The sequence below is a fragment of the Physella acuta genome, unplaced genomic scaffold (genome assembly GCF_028476545.2).
Source record: "Physella acuta isolate Inbredline_101_S28 unplaced genomic scaffold, ASM2847654v3 ptg000175l, whole genome shotgun sequence".
In the NCBI taxonomy this organism is placed as follows: Eukaryota; Metazoa; Mollusca; class Gastropoda; family Physidae; genus Physella; species Physella acuta.
The window spans coordinates 562,297-581,031 of NW_026731694.1; the positions used below are offsets into that span (position 1 = coordinate 562,297).

At 34.0% G+C, this 18,735-nt stretch overlaps 2 protein-coding genes across 2 annotated transcripts; both read right to left on the minus strand.

The window, feature by feature from the left end:
* Nucleotides 1-5,863: 5,863 nt before the first annotated feature.
* LOC131936309 (endothelin-converting enzyme 1-like) lies at nt 5,864-14,683 on the minus strand. The gene is made up of 9 exons (XM_059293236.1): nt 14,480-14,683; nt 13,377-13,513; nt 11,124-11,206; nt 10,752-10,953; nt 10,390-10,604; nt 9,754-9,931; nt 9,390-9,545; nt 8,730-8,928; nt 5,864-7,017 (listed from the first exon to the last, which is right to left on the minus strand). Exons 1-9 carry the CDS (start codon nt 14,592-14,594, stop codon nt 6,446-6,448), a joined length of 1,857 nt encoding a protein of 618 aa, XP_059149219.1. The 5' UTR covers nt 14,595-14,683; the 3' UTR covers nt 5,864-6,445.
* LOC131936350 (neprilysin-2-like) lies at nt 14,615-17,740 on the minus strand. Its single transcript, XM_059293286.1, has 4 exons — nt 17,727-17,740; nt 15,158-15,400; nt 14,863-15,009; nt 14,615-14,688 (listed from the first exon to the last, which is right to left on the minus strand). The coding sequence occupies exons 2-4, from the start codon at nt 15,351-15,353 to the stop codon at nt 14,615-14,617; spliced, it is 417 nt and encodes a 138-aa protein (XP_059149269.1). The 5' UTR covers nt 15,354-15,400; nt 17,727-17,740.
* Between the last annotated feature and the right edge of the window lie 995 nt (nt 17,741-18,735).

The window sequence follows — 18,735 nt, forward strand, 5'->3', positions numbered from 1 at the left end:
TGATTACTGTCTGGTAAAGTCTAGTTCACTTAAAAGTTCGAACAACACTACTTTTTAAAATCGCAAACCTCAAAGTCGACAATCTGATAGATATTTAAATAAATCATGTAAACTAGCTACATAGTTCGCTATTTTACTACATTGGTGGATTTTTTTTTAATGTGACTTATCTCACATAAATTTAGAGAGATCATGTAGACCACGGGTTCCCAACCTGGGGGTCGCGACCCCCCTGGGGGTCGCGAAGGTCTTTCTGGGGGGTCGCCAACTGGTATACTAAACCTTAGTAATTTGAAACAAAACATAAATATTTAGAAGAATTTTTGAAATTCGGCTTCATTAACATCACTGGAAATGTAATAGAGAAGAAACACAGCGCACTGTACAAAGTTGTTCTCAGTCACGAATCTAAGATTCAAAACTAAAACGTCATTTGAGACGAGTCATTCGGAACACACCAAAAAATATATGGAGTTCTTTCGTCGGTAATAAGCTAGTTGCAAACGCCAGAGACTTGATCGAACAAGAAGTTTTCACCAGCATTAGTGCAAGCATCAAATGAAGTCGCGATAGAAAATGCCAAGCAAAAAAAAACAAAAAAAAAAAAACAATAGGAGAAAATCCCATCAAACGCTACATGTACGTAAATGTTAAATAACATTTTTATTGAAATTAAGCTTTCACCATTGTTTGCTTTTCAAGATGATAAATCAACAGACGTGAGTTCGTGTTCGCAGTTGCTGGTCTGTGTCTATATTCACGCGGATGATAGCAAAGATAAAAGAGTTGCTCTTTTGTGAAGATAGCATGGAGAAGATAAATATCTTTTTTGAAACTGGATGATTAAATTGGGTTAGAACGGCTGTGGGGGTTTGTACGGATGGTGCGCCATCTATGTTTAGCTCAAAATCGGGCTTTCAGAAAACAGAAAAGATTTAGCTCCCTAACCACTGCCCTAACCAATCGACATCAAGAGTCCATTACTAGTATAAGTCGTAAATTATAAAAAATCTGGAGCCTTCAAAGAACTGAGCAAAAACATTAATATAGATCACGAGGTTCTGCTCTTCTACACAACAGTACGCTGGCTGTCAAACGAAATGTTGTGAATCGTGTTTTTGAATTGAAATCTGAAATCCAATTGTTCTTGGAAGTGCAAAGGAAACAAGACATTTTGGCATACTTAAAACGAAACGACATAGAGTGGTTGGAGAGAGTATCATACCTAGCAGATGTGTTCGAACATCAAGATAAGATTAACCTGAAGCTTCAGGGAAAATGAACGAATATTATCACTTTCCATGATAATCTCGGGGCATTTTTATCAAAGCTGCAAAATCGGTAAAAAAACAAATCTTGGAAATACTGTAAATTTGAGAAACTCTGCGGTGTGGTAGATGAATCTGATTGTGAGATAATTAAAATTTTGAAAGAAGCGATTTCTGGGCATCTTGAATCTCTTGAAAACGAACTGCATCGCTATTTCTCTGAGCTGAAAAAAGAAGAATCTGCATTTACGCATTACCCATTCTCTTCTTCCCTTGATGTTGCCAGCATTCCCGATGAATTACAAGATGAATTCTTTGATTTGCAGAATGATTCCGTGTAAGATGAAAAACTGTAGACACAATTTTTGTGTAGTATTCACCATTCATACCCAAGCGTAAAATTGATTGACTTTTCGAGAATATATTTATTTTCATTACTATTCTTCGATTAAAAGCAAAATTAAGAAAATTATAATGACATAGGTTGGCGTTAAATTTTTTTTTTTTAAATTAAAAACTTAACCACGAAGATTTAGTGAATAGTATGCAATTTTACTCATGCTATAAAACAGTTATCAAGAGTAGTTCATATTGAAAGTCTACTAGAAAATCTTATTTTAGTGCTTATTAATTTCCATACTAATTTCAGCTTTTTAATTCTATGGGGGTCGCGGGTCACTTAATTTTTATAAAAGGGGGTCGCCACTCGAAAAAGGTTGGGAACCACTGATGTAGACTAACAACAAATAATGATGATATTACTGACGTCTATTGTTCATAAAAAACGGTAGACAATAAAGTAACACTTTTTTATCGTTAAATAACTCAAATTAAATATATATATATATATATATATATATATATATATATATATATATATACCGGGTGACACCATTTAGGGGGGTGACACCAAGACAAAAAAATTACATGATATATAGAATATATGTATTTTGCCAGTTCAATGAATGCTTAACTAGAGTTAAAAGTATTATAAGTACATAATGACAATCCCTACAAAGGAGGGGGGATCACACCATAATAATTTAAACTATAGAGGAAACAATAATACATCCGGCTGTATTAGCAGCCGACTATAGATAAACATCATTAGTATTGAATGTGAACACTTTAAAGCTTTTACTGGGAGGGGTGTCGAACTCAACTGCAAAATTTACACAGGAAAAAGAAAAAGGGGGGAGGGGTGACACCATACGTACCGCGTCGGGTGACACCTGACCTAGCGACGCCACTTCGTCCTTGCGAGCGCGCGCGTGTGTGTATGTGTGTGTGTGTGTTACTCATACCTAGTAGATAGAGTACTTGCAGGTAAGTTTCAGGGAAATGGTATGGCAAAAAAGTTTGCTGTTCACTCTAGTTGTAAAGGGAAAAACAGAGTCAACTCAATAATCGAGTTTTAAATAGCCGAAAACGGACCTAGAATGACAGCGGCCTTGCACAAACTATACATTTTTAGGAGGTTGAACTAGATCGACCACTTGCAGATGAGATTCAAACTTAATATTTGGTCATGAGATAGCCCTGATGCAGTAGGCACCTTCAAATTATATTATATTTTCATAGATATATTATGGTGTTGAAAACTAACCAGCTTGACTTACAGAACTGCTTTACCTATCAAAGGGAGTAACCGCATAAAATAATATAATTTTCATTTTCCACATTCTTTGACTACACTAAAATAAACCGGGAGTGATCTCCCTTAAACTCTTATATAAAACAACAGGGGATGGGAACTCGGGATATAGTTATGATTTTTAATTCATTTTAAATACTTACACTTTTTAAAATAGAATAGAATCTCATAGAAAAAATAATTGCGCACCAAGCGAACGCCGAATAAAGATGTGTATAATAGTGTGGTATATTATTGGTACTTTTTAAATTCACATGCGTTTTTTAAGAAATCAGAAATAGTGAAAATTACTACTTCCGGTCAACGAAAATTACTCAAAATTTGACAGAAGGTAGAGAATTAGATCTTATACATACATGTGAAATTTCATTTATTTATCTGAAATTGTACTCAAGTTATAGGCTTTTGAAAAATTCAAATTAGAAAAAGTTCCACTTCCGGTTATCGGAAATCGCTCAAAAGTTGATACGGATCTACGATTTCATCAACCTAGCTGTAACGGTACTCAAGTTATTGTGTTTACACACACATACAGACACACACAGACACACAGACATACGAACAAGATTGCAACATTTTATTTTTTAGTCTCAGTGAGGTGTAAAACGTCAAGATTTGCAAAAATCTCGATTTTTTTTTTGCACGATTACAAGACTTTCTCTATTCTTCGTATATACGAGAAAGTAAAAACGAAAACATTTGAATAAAAGAAAGATTCTATTAAACTTTATACTAGACGGTTTCCAGATAGCAGAGAAAAATAATTAATAATGACTAACAATAATGATTGCTTTACGGCTGATGTCAACAAAACAAATACGTCACAAATACCATTGGCGACTACTAATGTTCCTAATTTCCTTCTTGAAAATAAACCGGGAATGATCTCCCCTAAACTTTCTCGAATATTCTTATATAAAAAAAACAGGGGGTGGGAACTCGGGATATAGACATGATTTTTAATCCATTTTAAATACTTAAACCTTTTAAAATAGAATAAAATCTCGTAGAAAAAAGAATTGCACACCAGTGAACGCCAAAAAAAAATGTACATAATAGTTAGGAATATTATTAGTATGTTATAAATTTTCATTAGTTTTTTGAGAAATCGGAAATAGCGCAAATTAGTACTTCCTGTCAACGGAAATTACTCAAAATTGACAGCTGGTAGAGAATTAGACCTTTTACTTACATGTGAAATTTCATTTATCTATCTGAAATAGTACTCAAGTTATAGGCTTTTGAAAAATTCAAAGTAGAAAAAGTACCACTTCCGGTTATCTGAAATCGCTCAAAAGTTGATCAGGATCTACGATTTTGATAAAATACTTATATATGAAATTTCATCAACCTAGCTGTAACGGTACTCAAGTTATTTTGTTTACACACCCATACAGACACACACAGACACTTAGACATACGAACAAGATTGCAAAATTATATTTTTCAGTATCAGTGAGGTGTAAAACGTCAAGATTTGCAAAAATCTCAATTTTTTTTTATTTTTTGCACGATACAAGACTTTCTCTATACTTCGTATATACGAGAAAGTAAAAACGAAAACATTTGAATAAAAGAAAGATTCTATTAAACTTTATACTAGACGGTTTCCAGATAGCAGAGAAAAATAATTAATAATGACTAACAATAATGATTGCTTTACGGCTGATGTCAACAAAACAAATACGTCACAAATACCATTGGCGACTACTAATGTTCCTAATTTCCTTCTTAAATATAGTCAAATTTGAGTGTTGTCACCGTCTTATTTCTCTTGTCTACAATTGGGTGTGCGAAATTTTAATACTTCTAAACATTTGTTTAGTTTACCAAAATGTTTAGTGTTTAGTTTTTTTGAGCTCCAAAAAAATTCAATTTAAAAACATTTTGCAAAACATTTTGCCAATGTGTGTGTTTTTAAAAACAGTCATTTTGTTATAGACGTTTTAAAATTAAGAGTAGGTTTCTTACCAAAAGAAACAATACACAATGCTATTAGTAGCAGTATTGTTGTCGTTCTTGTACTGGCTTTCAATCGACCCGATTCCTCGAGATTAGTCACTTTCTTACAGGCTGCGTCATGGGTTGAAACCAGAAAATCAAATTTACATTATTAAGCTGAATCCACTCGTTTCAAATTGGACACGAATCTCCAATCCCAATAACAATCAAATGTTACACAAACATTGAAATAGCTAAATGTTTAATTTTTTTTAAATTTAATAACAAATAATATATTTAGCACTAATCTTTACAAGTGCTTTTACTTATTAAATTGTATTTTTAAACATGTACCTACAAATGTTTCTAAAAACAATCTTTCAGTCTGTATATGCACTAACGAGAAAAAAACCCAATGTATTTTAAGATATAATAATACAAACCCTATTTAAACAACAATAAAAGAAAACAATTGGTCGCTCATAAAATATAACAAAGATTTTATTCTTTTACTACAAAACTTCTGTAAGGCTGCTTGAAAGTTCATAAGCTACAAACAACGACATAGACCTACTTCTACTGTAAAAAAAATTAAACAAGTGATTTTTACAATGATTTTAAACACATTATTTTATTATTAGATAATTTATAAACTAATTTGAAATATAATGTAGCACAAACTATCAATTAGAAAGTAGGTAGTTTAATTTTATATATGCATATTAAATTTGTTCTTTACTATATTGTTAATGCTGGAAAATCATCACCAGATTTTTTACCACTTTGATTTCTTAGGGTGTTTGCTGATCTTTTTTTCTTTTTTAATTGTTTTATATTTTACTTTAGTTTTGCTACGTGATCGGCTAGGTATAGTCTAAGCATTGTATTGGCTGCCAATGTCAGGTTTCTTATTTTTGGATATCACACGCGGTAACTGCTGTACAAATAACATCATTTAATCTTGTAAACATCTAAAACCTTCTAGATTACTGTTCGGTAGGCGGGTTGTTGTTTTTTTCTAATTCTTTGCACAACACTTGAAAAGTTCAAAAAGAATATGTCTTTTCATTTAGTTAAGAAACCTTAAGTGTATTTTGATTTTTCAGTGGGGAAATTTTAGTTTAAAACATAATCCCATTTACTTTTTATTAAACATCTTTTGCAGGTAGTTTAATTAGATTTTTTAACCTCATTCATGCACGTGGAGATTGTATGCCTTGAATTGCGTCTTCGCAATTTTTTTAGTGGAGGATCGAAACACAACTGGCTTAAAGGCTTAATGTATTTCTGCATAAATTGACATCAAATTAACACTTTTGTTCCAGATATTCACTGTAAGCAACTAATCAATGTTTTAACTTGCGATAGACGGACTGACACACTACCTGGCGTATTATTTTAGTGTCGGTTACATCTAGTGGCTTGATATATTCGTCCTAATCTTGAACGTGTCTATCACCCTTTGGAAAATTTGAACATTCTATTGATTATCCTAACACATTATAATGCCGAAGCAATATCAAACAAACATAAACATAATAAAACAACTGACATAAACTATAAGGAATAAAGATACATAAATCTAATAATAGCCGCAATTGCCTTTGTGGTTCATCTTAGCCTCGGGTTTACAATTAAAGGCTTTAGAAAACTCTTTAAGTTGGCCCAGGGCCTTGTTAACCCTGTCGTCATTTTGTATATCAGAAAATCTTAACCAATCAGGAATATCGTCTTTCACGTAACAGAACGTCTGCGCATGCGCTAGTAAAATCATCTGCTCGTTGTTTAATCCAATTCCCGGTAAAACTTTTTCAACAATCCCTCGACTTTTGACCCAATCCTTGTAGCCAATCAGAGCTAGCCGTACGCCATTTATCCAGGCGGTTAAGTCTGCAATGTCCTGTCTGCCGTACCGCCTTACGTCAGTTTTTGTGGCATCATTGCAGAAATCGGTTAAACATGTCCTGACTTTTTCATATGCTGTGACAGAAGCGTCCGACCACCATGTCTCTGAAAGTTGGTGGCCCTGTCTGTCGAAGTCTTTTCCTATGTCTCCAATCATGTGATGGATGGCCCGACCCAAGATGGCGCCGAGGGATCCAAAACTTGCAAAATGGGGTTGCTTGCTGGAGTAGATGGGATACTGAAGAACACCTGGGTTAAATGAGAAAAAATTTGCACATTGCATTCACTTTATTCCTTTCAAAAACAAATGTTACATCTCAACGGAAGAAGAAATACAATTCATAAATTCACAAAACGTTTTAAAACTGGTAAAAGCATGGACGGAGTGGTAGAGACCTGGACTGCTAACCCGTAAGTCTCGAGTTCGAATCCGGGTTCAAGTCAGTAGACCTTGCTTGAGTCATCCCAACTCTGATGGGTACCTAACTCACGTTAGGGAAAGTAAGGCGACTGGGCATAGTGCCACACTATCTCTTCATATGCCGAGGTCACAGGAACAAGTGAACTCCACTTGTCCAGTTTGACTCTTTTGTTTAAAATCATGCTAAACCTCTAGCTATTACGGCTAGGCTTGCTCCAGAAATTTCGAAACTATATTTTCGCGATTGAAACAAATAACGTACTGTACAACTGCTATTAACTCGGTTACACGATTTTTTTACTTTAAAAAAAATCATTGGTGTAACAATAGATTATACAAAACAATACATATTAATATTATTATAAACAATAATTGCAAAGCTTGATTAGTGGTCATGGCTACAGTATTTTTCTAAATTTATTAATTAATTAATTCCATAACTGACCATTACGAAATGCGAATTTCGAATGCACCTAAGCCTAAATCTATTCATAAACATAATATACCTTATGTAAGGAAAAAATCGCCCCCTCCCGTGAATTTTTTTTTCCTTTCTCGTATACGAATTAGGCAATAGAGGAAGTATTCCACATTTTTAGTGCTATGTTACTGCTATGTTTTTTTTTTTTTTTTTTTTTTTTTTAATGCTGTTATTGAATTGTTGTTTTTTTTTGTTTAAATGGCCAATGTGAAAAAAAGGCCTTCGTGCCTACAATTGTTACTGTTTTTTTTTTAATAAATTTGAATTTGAATAAATTTGAATATTGTAAGCGTGTAAAAATAGCGAAATTTTTACAAATCTCGACGTATTACACCTCCCTGAGTTAGAAAAACATAGTTTTGCAATTGTGTCCGAATGACTGCGTGTGTGTATGTAAGTATGTATGTTTGTGTTTGTGTGTCTGTGAACACGATAACTTGAGTGCCGTTACTTGGTTGATGAAATTTCATATATAAGTATTATATCAAATTAATAGTTCTACATCAATTTTTCAACGTTTTCCGATAACCGAAAGAGGAACTTATTCTAATTTTAATTTTTTAATAGCCTATAACTTGAGTACTGTTTCAGACTGATAAATGAAATTTCACATGTAAGTAAACGATCTAATTCTCTGCCCTCTGTCAAATTTTGGGTAATGTTTGTTGACCGAAAGTAGTAATTTACGCTATTTTTGATTTCTCAAATGTGAATTTATAAAGTAGGCCTATCAATTAATATTCCGCGCTATTATACACATATTGTTTGGCGTTCACTTGGTGCGCAATTATTTTTTCTACGCGATTCTTTTTTACTTTAAAAAGTTTAAGTAATTCAAAATGAAAACAAAATCCTGTTTATATCCGAGTTTCCATTCCCAGTATGGTTATATAAGAATATTCGAGAAAGTTTAGGGGAGCTCACTATCGATTTATTTAAATGCCACTTTTAGCACATTTAGAAAATGACACCAAAAAATTGAGAAAATTAAGTTTAATTATTAGATTAGTTTATTTTTTTTTATTTTGGTATACAAACCCGCAGTTTTAAGTTTCGTACCTGCTGAGGCAAACACGATATTTTCTTCAATAAGTGGTCCCAAAGTTGTGATGAAGTCGGAGAACAAAAAATCTTCTGGCCAAAATCGTTGGTTGTTGAATTCATATCTTTTACATCTCACGAGGAAACGATTAATGCTGATCAGGTTGTCAAAATGATCACTAGCGTTGATGGTCAGGTCGCTGTACATCACATCAACCTGAAAAATAAAATCAGAATTTTAAATATGAAAGATTGTGAAATCAGAATTTAATTTACAATATAAAAGATAATGAAATCAGAATTTTAAAATAAAAGACAATAAAATAAAAATTAAAAAATAACTACTGTCTGATGTAATCGTTCTGAGGTATTTGGTCTGATATATGGTGTTTCTATTTTTTGTCTAATGTATTAAGTCGAAGGCATTTTGTCTGAATCGTTTTGTCGGCGGCCTTTTTGTATAACGTATTTTATTTAAGGTGTCTTTTTAGAATAAAGGTTTTTAAATGTTTTTTACGGCCACTCTTAAGGGAAAATTGTCGAAATTGAATTGTATCAATGACAACAGTAATCATGGAAGGATTTTTGTAAATTCGTTGATATTCACTCATAATAAGAACTAAAATAATGTGCGTGCTCCAATCAATTTTACACCACCAATGAGCAAATATCGCATACGTATGTCTGGTTACCAATCCAGTCAGGGTACCCCATTCTGAAGATGGTTTTATCCAGCTTCTCCTTGGCGTATTGTTTGGTTGTTGCATCCATCCACGGCGTCTTCTCTAACTGTGACTGTAAGGCCAGCTTGATGTTGTCTGTGATCTCGTGAACCTGGACAAGGGGTGATTGAATTTTAAAAACTTAATGAAGAGAACCTACGTTTCAATGTGTTATTTTCTAGTCACTATATGAAAATATTTCGGGTCCTTTTGAAGAAAACATATCAACTTCATTTTGCTCTCATTATCCGGTCGCTATATCAAAATATCTCACAGTCCTTTTGTTCTCATAGTGTGGTCACTATTTGAAAATATCTCACCGTCCTTTTGTTCTCCTCATTGAAAAAGTGGTGGACATAGAGTGCACTCATAGCATCTTCAAGTTTATTCTCCGCTGTAAGGATGCAAAAGTATCGTGAATCCAAGTGGACAAGTATGCTGGTTAACTGTTTCCCAAACGATTTGACAGTTTGCATATAATCCCACGACAAACCCAACCTGTAGAACATATTAGGCATTTTTAGTTTACATAAACAATTAGCATTAGCAGTTCCCTTCCCGTGGAATTAATGATGCCTTATTTGTATATCAATAAGTCATTAACTGGTAGACTACATTAAAAAATTAAAATTTAAAATTTAAAATTCCTATTACATACTTACGTCGTGGTCTAGGCTGCTAACCCGAGTCTCGAGTTCAAAACCGGGTTTAAATTAGTGGAACGTCCGTGAGTCAACCCAGCTCTAATCAGTACCTAACTTATTTTAGAGAAAAAGGCGACTAGCCATAGTGCTGACTACACTATCCATTCATATGCCGAGGTCGCTGCAGTAGATAAACTCTACTTCATCCGCCCCATGTGTCTTGGGATGATTTTTTTTTTAATTTAATTAAAAGGCTAGTCTGTAATCTAAGGCAGTTAGCACTGAGCCATTTGTTGTACATAATTACAATACCCATATGGTTCAGCAACGCGCCATATTAGGTAGTTATGCAACATCCGGCGCATATGTTGAGCAGGAAGTGACGTAATCATATCCGAGAGAAAGTCTTTGTTCTGGAACTTGGCCTCCGTAGCACCTGTGATGTTGGTTGTGCCGAAGAAATAGTTCAGTTGTTGGACCCAGTCGATAAGACAATGAGACTCGGCGTTTAGAGCAGTCAAGTTCGTCTAAAAACAATATCAAGTATGAAATATCTTCAATGTTCGAACATAATAAGATTCGAATTAAGAAATAATTTTAGCGGAATTATCTGACTTTAGTGTTAATTGTATATTATGTACATATCTTTTTTTTTAAATTAATTAAATACAAACAAGAAAATTATCTGTATTATAAAATGCAAATTTTGCTAGACGAGACTCTATGGTGAAGGTATCGTTGACAAACTCGTCCAGATCTGACTCTGTTGTCCCGTTGTCCTGGGTGATATTCATAGTAATGGCGTCATTAACTAGAAGGTTACCAACTTTTCTAATAAACGTCTTGTACGCATTCTGGAAACGTTTGTCTAGGTACCTAAAATGGTATGGGAAAAATTAAGTTTCATTATAAACTATCAAGTCTTGTTTCTTGTCATAGCGGAGATAGAATGGATGAAGGTAAAGAAAAATTTTAAGATTCACTATAATCTTTTAAATCTTTTAGGAAATAGAAAGGAATGAAAATCTACAAGTGAAACAACTCACATATCTACACCCATGATCTCACTTGTACCGGATTGAAAAATTTCAACGTCAGCCTTTTCGCTGCTAAAGTAGTCTTTTCGCACCTAAAAAAATCGTTTAATAACTAACACTTTTATGCACCTGAATATTTGTTTTATACTTTATTTCTTTTAGCCATCACAAATAATATATTTATTGTAACGTGGATTGTCTGTAACGAAAATGTGTAGGCACGGAGAGTGTGTGTGTGTGTGTGTAAGTAGCCTCCCTTTGAAAGTGGTGTGCTAGCGGGACAAAGTGTGTGAACCAGGCAGTGTGTGAACGAGGCGGTGTGTGAACGAGGCAATGTGTGAACGAGGCAGTGTGTGAACGAGGAAGTGTGTGAACGAGGAAGTGTGTGAACGAGGAAGTGTGTGAACGAGGCAGTGTGTGAACGAGGCAGTGTGTGAACGAGGAAGTGTGTGAACGAGGAAGTGTGTGAACGAGGCAGTGTGAGAACCAATGTAGTGTGGTGTCAACTTCGTGTACATACTCGCCAGTTTTTCTTCTGGTAATGTGTTCTTGTGATTGATGATAATTATACACCCATGATATAGATTCTCGTTGTGGATTGTGTTTATATACAATTGATACACTTGGCTAAAATGGGCAAAAAATACATAAGAAGCCGAGTGTAACAAATTGTGTGTTTGTCCAGGATTTAAACACACACAACACAAGATTCAAGCTTGGCAAAGAACGTAAAAAATGGCAGAGCATCAGAAAGACAGTAGATGGGGAGCTAAAAATAAAATTAAAACAAATGAAAATTGAGGGACAGAAGGAACTTGAAAGAATGAAAATAGAGAAAGAATTGGAACTGAAGGATAGAGTTGAAGATCAAACAAGTAGTGGCTGAAAACGAAAAATAGGTAGCAAAGGAAAAAAATCGCAGCTACAAAACCAAGTACATGAGAGAGAAATAATAGAAAAAAGCCAAATCAGAAACAGAAGAACTCAAACTAGAAATTGAAACGGCAGAATTTAAAGTGCACATTGACGAAGAGAATATCCCTAATATTGACACACAAATGAATAAAGAGCTCATTAACATAATTTTACAAAGATTTGAAACCAAAGGAGAAAATAGAGATTGAACTTAGCAAAGATTTCAAGGTAATAGAAATTTCAAAGTTTACTAATCAGATTAACTTTATGTTGAATCATACCCTTGTGAGCGAAACAGACAGTATCGTTAGACCATCAGAGAATGGCAGTAATAGTGATAACATAAGACCATCAGAGAAAGGTAGTCAAACAAATAATATAAGACCATCAGAGAAAGGCAGTCAAACAAATAACATAATACCATCAGAAAGTGGCAGTTACATTGATAACATAAGACCATTGGAGAATGCAGTAATCAAGATACAATAAGGCTATCTGATGACAGCGAACAAGTTAGTCAACGAAACAAGTAATACTGGAGAGAACGCAAATATAGCAGAACTCCTACGAAACCTGAAGTCAAAATGTAAAGAAGATGTACTGAAAATTAAAAATAAATTTTACAGAGAGGTGAGGAACTTGACAAATAAATTGATATTTGAATTAGTGTTAATACTGAATCACAATTAAGTTAATAAATATGAAACCAGAAGTAAAAACTACAAAGTAATTAACCAAGTCCAAACTCAAAGAAGTAATGTATCGAGTTGTGGATACAGTGATCCTAAATATAAGAGACCACAGTCTAATAGATATTTTTACTGCGGGAAACCAGGTCACTGCCATGATCAATACGAGTATAGATCGGCAGATCAGAGAAAGAACAATATTGCAAAGAACTTCAAATCAAAATAGACATGACTATAACCAGAACTTTAGAAAAATGCATCTTATTCCGATACAAATAACTAGAGTAATGTAAATGTAAATATGTGTATCAAATTGATTGATATTCCAAGTAGGCAAATTGAGAAAACTACTGATGAAAGTCAGAAACTAAAGAAGAAAGAAATTATGCAGATACCAAAGAAAATAAAGATAAGGGTGAAGAAAAACATGACAGCAACAATATAAATGAAGTGAGATATATTGAAAGAAATCTATTCAATGATGACAGAATGAAAGCTAGAAGCTATTCATAAATTACAAAAGAAAGACGGCGAAGATGTCATAACTTATATAGGGGTTAACAATATACCAGTATCGAGCAATTAAAGGTTCAATTATGTCTAATGAGCACTAAGTAACTAAAGTGTAACATTGTGTAAAAAAAAGTTTGATATTTACTTTAATTGAATATAACGCCTCTATACCGAAATCTGCCTGAACCTTCTTCAGAGCGTCATTGAAGTTCCAGTCTTGTTTCCAGTTGCCTAAAAGTTTCCATCCTCCAAGCTCAGAAATTATCTTAAGTAACGGAGCACCTGAAAAAAATAGTTGGTTGTATTGTTAATCTCTACCACATAATTATTACTGGTGTAAGTTATGGTATACAAGAAAATCGTGGTCCAGCTTTACAGTGTGTGCTTGTTAATGACGGGTCCTGGTCTGTTGTCTGAAATTCTTATTATTCTTAATGGCTTCCTCCGCCCTATTGGCAAAATTGTCGTGTAGAACTTCTTCAGATTTTTGCTAAGTCAAAACCATTTTTAAAAATTATTTTTTCTCCTAATAATGAGCATTCATTTAGTCAATAATTTGTGTTGTTTTTTTTAATTGCGGCTTGCGGCAAATTTTGTAACTTATTTTAAACCACTTCTAAAGCATTGATTTCGTTTTAAATTTTAATATGCATTCATCTTCGGCGACAACGCCAAAATATCTAATTCGTTATTTTATTAGATTTTAAATTGATCATTACAAATTAAATAAGCACAAAAGGAGATAATTATTACATTAGACTATAACGATATTTTGATCAGCAAGCTCTAAACTGTTAATTGGATTTGATGAGTATTAGTCTCACGGGCGTTAAGTTGTGGTAGGTAATTGTCTTTTTAGGTCGCAAGCTACTAATCGGGTTTCAAAGCAAATATTTTAACTCGTATTAGGTTTATACTTAATTTAAAACTATCAACTAAAATAAGGGAAAATAAAACAAATATAAAAACAGTTATACGATAAGCTTTTAATTGCATTGAATATAATAACATAAAACACATTTGTTTTCGTTAATAAAATCTTTGGTGGCTAACTTGATCTATAATATGTATTACAGAAATGCATGATTATTTTATTTTCTTATTTTCCGTGAAGCCTCCAGCCTATTATTACAGAGTTTTTTTTTATGTTTGTTTAAATGAATACCCAACTGGTTAGCAAGCGCGCGCTGCATCTCTACCTCGCTGTCGCATTTATCTTGTTTAATTTGACCCTGACCTTTAACCTACCTCTCTTCGTGTCCCGATCAAACATATTGTTACAAGCCTGAAAATATTGTTTCAGTTTTCTTTCATACGAGGCATCGTGAGCATCTGATATAGGGCTGTCCAATAGGTCCATCATGCGATCTTCGTTCTGTCGTGTTAAATCTTCCAGAACACTTCTGGCATAAGGGAATCTAATCCTATTCTCCACAAACGGTACCCACCTCCTATATCTAAGAAGTTTCATTGAATCTATAGAGAAAAAAATAATATTAATCCATACTTTAATGTATTGAACTAAACAAAAATTTCCATTTAGGTAAATAATAATTTTAATCATGCGATAGAAACAAAAATTAGTTCATTTTTTGTTGAGGTCATAGAATTTAAATAACCGCAAACCTCACCTCTATCCAGGTAAACCGGTGCCACATTCTGGTAGTTGCCACAAGCGTACTCATAGAAGTTCTCACACGGGTCAACACTTTTGCTCCGTAGTTCCATGGCCCTGGTGGCCGTCTCCATACAGCCGATATCAACACACATACGCTCGTCTGGTTAAGATGATATAAACTTTAATATTTTTTTTATTTAATGTGCCAAACTATGAATGATTATAGGCTACAGAAATGTATAATAAAATTTTCACCAGAAAGCAAAATATAAAATTCGAGGAAAAAAAAATGAAGCCAGCCTCCCTACCTAGGTAAGCTTGACTTGTTGAAGCCACTAACTCGTTGTTGACTTTGTTAAACAAACCGGACAATATAAAGCAGATCAACAAGAGCAAAAGGGCGATCACACCAAGAATAATCTCCCTTAGACCAAACTTCCATTTCTTAATGTTAATGAATCCAATGATGGGCTCCTTGTCATGCATTTCCAATATATCTGCCATTTTCTAATATATGAGGATTTTTTTTTTACATGTGAAGTGTTGAATGGCTGAAATCGATAAAATGATTACAATAATTGAAATAAATATATGTTTGCACAGGTTCCTATTCTTTATGGTTTATTTTTTAATTAGTTTGAGGACAGTTCAAAGCTGAATGAAGAAGGAAAATGCAAAACAAAACTGAACAAGACAAGACTAAGCGTGTAGTGTATGCTATCACATTGGCGTAGTACATGCATACGTCATAATTTAAAACATTTTACTAAATTACAATTAGACTTTCGTTTACTTTTAATTAAGCGAGTATACTATCACAGTATAGATTTCTGGGTCACTTATTCTAAAGTATAAAATATAAACAATTTACAATTTACATCAAAGTCTCCAGATGAAGCGATTACTATTCATATAACAACATAAATCCAGCAGCGTATGCAGTGGCGGAACTAGAAATCAAGGGCTCCCCCGCAAAGAAAAATCTAGGGCCCCCTATATCAGGGGTCGGCAACCTGCGGCTCGCGAGCCGCATGCGGCTCTTTGATATAAAGTGGCGGCTCTCCAGCTCCTTGCACAAATACTAATAATCTTAATAAAAAAAAAATATTTGAAATAAAAAGATGTTAGTGGCTCTTTAAAACCAGGGAAATTTTGAAAAGTGTAACTTTTGGCTCTTCCGCTTCAAAAGGTTGCCGACCCCTGCCCTATATATATATATATATATATATATATATATATATAAATATATATATATATATATATATGATCTATATCCTGAGTAATTTAGTTTACTTCATTGCAATATATAACCATTCTGAGAGAACAAAACAGAAAAAATTTAGTCCAAACTCAATGTAAGTCAGAAAGAACGTCATAAATATGCTGATCAAAAATATATAAAGACGTTAGTTTGATTCGTGAATGGTTTCTCGCGTTATGTTTATTTTTTTCATTTTTGGCTTTTATAATATCAATTTTGAAAACATTGATTTCTATAGCTATACTGTTGTATAGTACGTCTTATTTAAGTAACAATTCAGAGAATCAATTGCTTTTTAATATACATAGTACAAAACTATTTAAATGAGCTTCGTGGGCATCCCTATTTTAAAGAAGGGCAGTAAGTCATGGAAGTAGTGTGAATGTTTACCTACCTTTCAAACTATAGCTCTTGTAGATTTTAAAATATTTTTCTACGCAACAATCTCTGCTATAGTAGACCTGTTTTTTTTTTGTTTTTTTTTTTACAAAACCACTTTCAAGATGCATGAAAACATAATTTTTGAAAAAAAAAAATGCATTGTTTTTTGGTCGGAACTGGGCCCCTAAACGTCCTGGGTCCCCCCGCATTGCGGGGTCTGGCGGTATGGTAGTTCCGCCCCTGAGCGTATGATAAACTATACTCACTACCAACCTATGGCGTAACAACCATGCAACCAGGTTGGACTGAGTCCACGGGCCACGAGGTACAGGGCCACCGAGTTGTTAAGGGAAATAAAATTGAGCCATTGAAACAACTGACGCTGATTGAATTTTTTAAATTACTAGTATTTTAAAAGAGATATTCGATCTAGTTCATTTTGACAAATCTTTACGTAGAAACTTAGTTTTGCGATCTTGTCCGTCTGTCTCTATGTCTGTCTGTGTGTACATGAACACAATAACTTGAGAACCAATTAAATTAGGTTGACGTAATTTCAAATTATATCAAATATTTAGTTTACTTTTATGGCGATTTACGGTAAACGGAAGTGTTACCTTAGTCTCTTGCTTGTTAATATTTAGTTAGGTAAACAAAGTTTCATATTTAATTTTAAAATCTTGTACTTAGATAACTTTCAATTCTTTTTTTGGGAACTCAGAAAACCGAAAGTGGTACTTAACTCTATTTCCGGTTTCTAAAATACCGATAACATAAGTACAGTTTCAGTTCGGCGAACGAAATGTCGTACATAGGTTTAAAATCGTATTCTCTTGATTTTCGCCATTACTGAGTTAATTTCGGTGACCAAAAATAGTACTTTACGCTAATTCTGATTTCTCAACAACAACAAAAATTTCAAACATTTTCAAGCATTGTAACATGTGAATTAATTAGAAGTTGAGGTTGAGTTAAAAAAATTGATCAATGTTTATTCATAAAGTAGCCCACTAATCTTCCACTCTATCATATACACATTGTATATGACATTATTAAAAAAATTTAAAAGGTCGGAAAAACTTAATTCTACTTAAAATTTCACCACATACCCAAAAGATCAACAACGTCCTCTATGTCCACTCAACGACGGGTTTATTTTTTCTAATGCTGAGCTAAATCACTCTTACATGAGATACAATCTCCCACACTTGCACGTGACAATCTACCACAATTACATGAGACGATCTTCCACACTTACATGAGACGATCTTCCACACTTACATGAGACAATCTCCCACACTTACATGAGACAATCCTCCACACTTACATGAGACAATCTTCCACACAACCAGCTCTTGGGCCGAAGTCCTCTGAGGGCGTATACAGGGCAGATAAGCATGTCAGACAGGGGGTCATGCTGACCTATACAACCTTGGCGTTAATGGAATTCAATTATATCTTACGAGCCGACCCGCGGCGTATCTTACGCCGCTATTTAGTTGTTTTATTTTCTACTTTTCAGAAATTCATAATTTATGAATTCGACAGTACCAATGCTGCAACTGAAAATATTTGCTTTAAAACACTACCCCCCCCCCCTTTCCTCAACCCCTACTTTATACCCCCCCCTCCCGTGAAAGCAGCCTCCTCTTAGTTACCTCCTCTAAGTTTAAAATAGTTTCAAACTAAATTATCTGCCCCTAATAGCCGTCACTAAACCCGGCTCTATGATTGTAAACATTTAGAGTGAACCACCGCTCACCAGACCATGTGGGGGTGGGGGGGTGGGGGTGGTAGTGATAGAGAGGAAGAGAGGGGACTGCAAGGCGCGTTTGCAGCTTGTTTTCTAACGTCTCCCAGAAGAGAATTATATATATAGATAGTGTGGTCATTACCCGGGTCATTACACATCCCCGATATCCCCGTCCCCGAGTGTACCGACTCACACCCATAAACCTTGTGAGAATACATGAATACATTATACCTAATCATTTCAATTTGTATACACATCATCTTATCCCTAGCTCTAACCCAAGCCTATTTGCTATCCACGATTTTAAGTTGCGTAGTCGACACTAAAATAAATAAGGAGTAATATTTTCAAGTTGTTTGTACCATTAGTTTATGAAAAAATATTAAGAATAAATTATCAAAGCATTTAATTTGGTGATTTGTTGTTTTTTTTATCTAATTGTGTTTCTTTTTAAATGACCTTAATGCACTAATGTAAATAAAGTTACGTAT

Coding starts and splice junctions, on each gene's coding strand:
- LOC131936309 (XM_059293236.1), bottom strand. CDS start 14,594: ATGATGGACCTATTGGACAGCCCTATATCAGATGCTCACGATGCCTCG. Junction 13,514..14,479: donor TGATCGGGACACGAAGAGAG/GTAGGTTAAAGG, acceptor TATTTTTTTCAG/GTGCTCCGTTACTTAAGATA. Junction 11,207..13,376: donor AGGCGTTATATTCAATTAAA/GTAAATATCAAA, acceptor CGATTTTTTTAG/GTGCGAAAAGACTACTTTAG.
- LOC131936350 (XM_059293286.1), bottom strand. CDS start 15,353: ATGGCAGATATATTGGAAATGCATGACAAGGAGCCCATCATTGGATTC. Junction 15,010..15,157: donor AACAAGTCAAGCTTACCTAG/GTAGGGAGGCTG, acceptor CATCTTAACCAG/ACGAGCGTATGTGTGTTGAT. Junction 14,689..14,862: donor ACCGGTTTACCTGGATAGAG/GTGAGGTTTGCG, acceptor GAAACTTCTTAG/ATATAGGAGGTGGGTACCGT.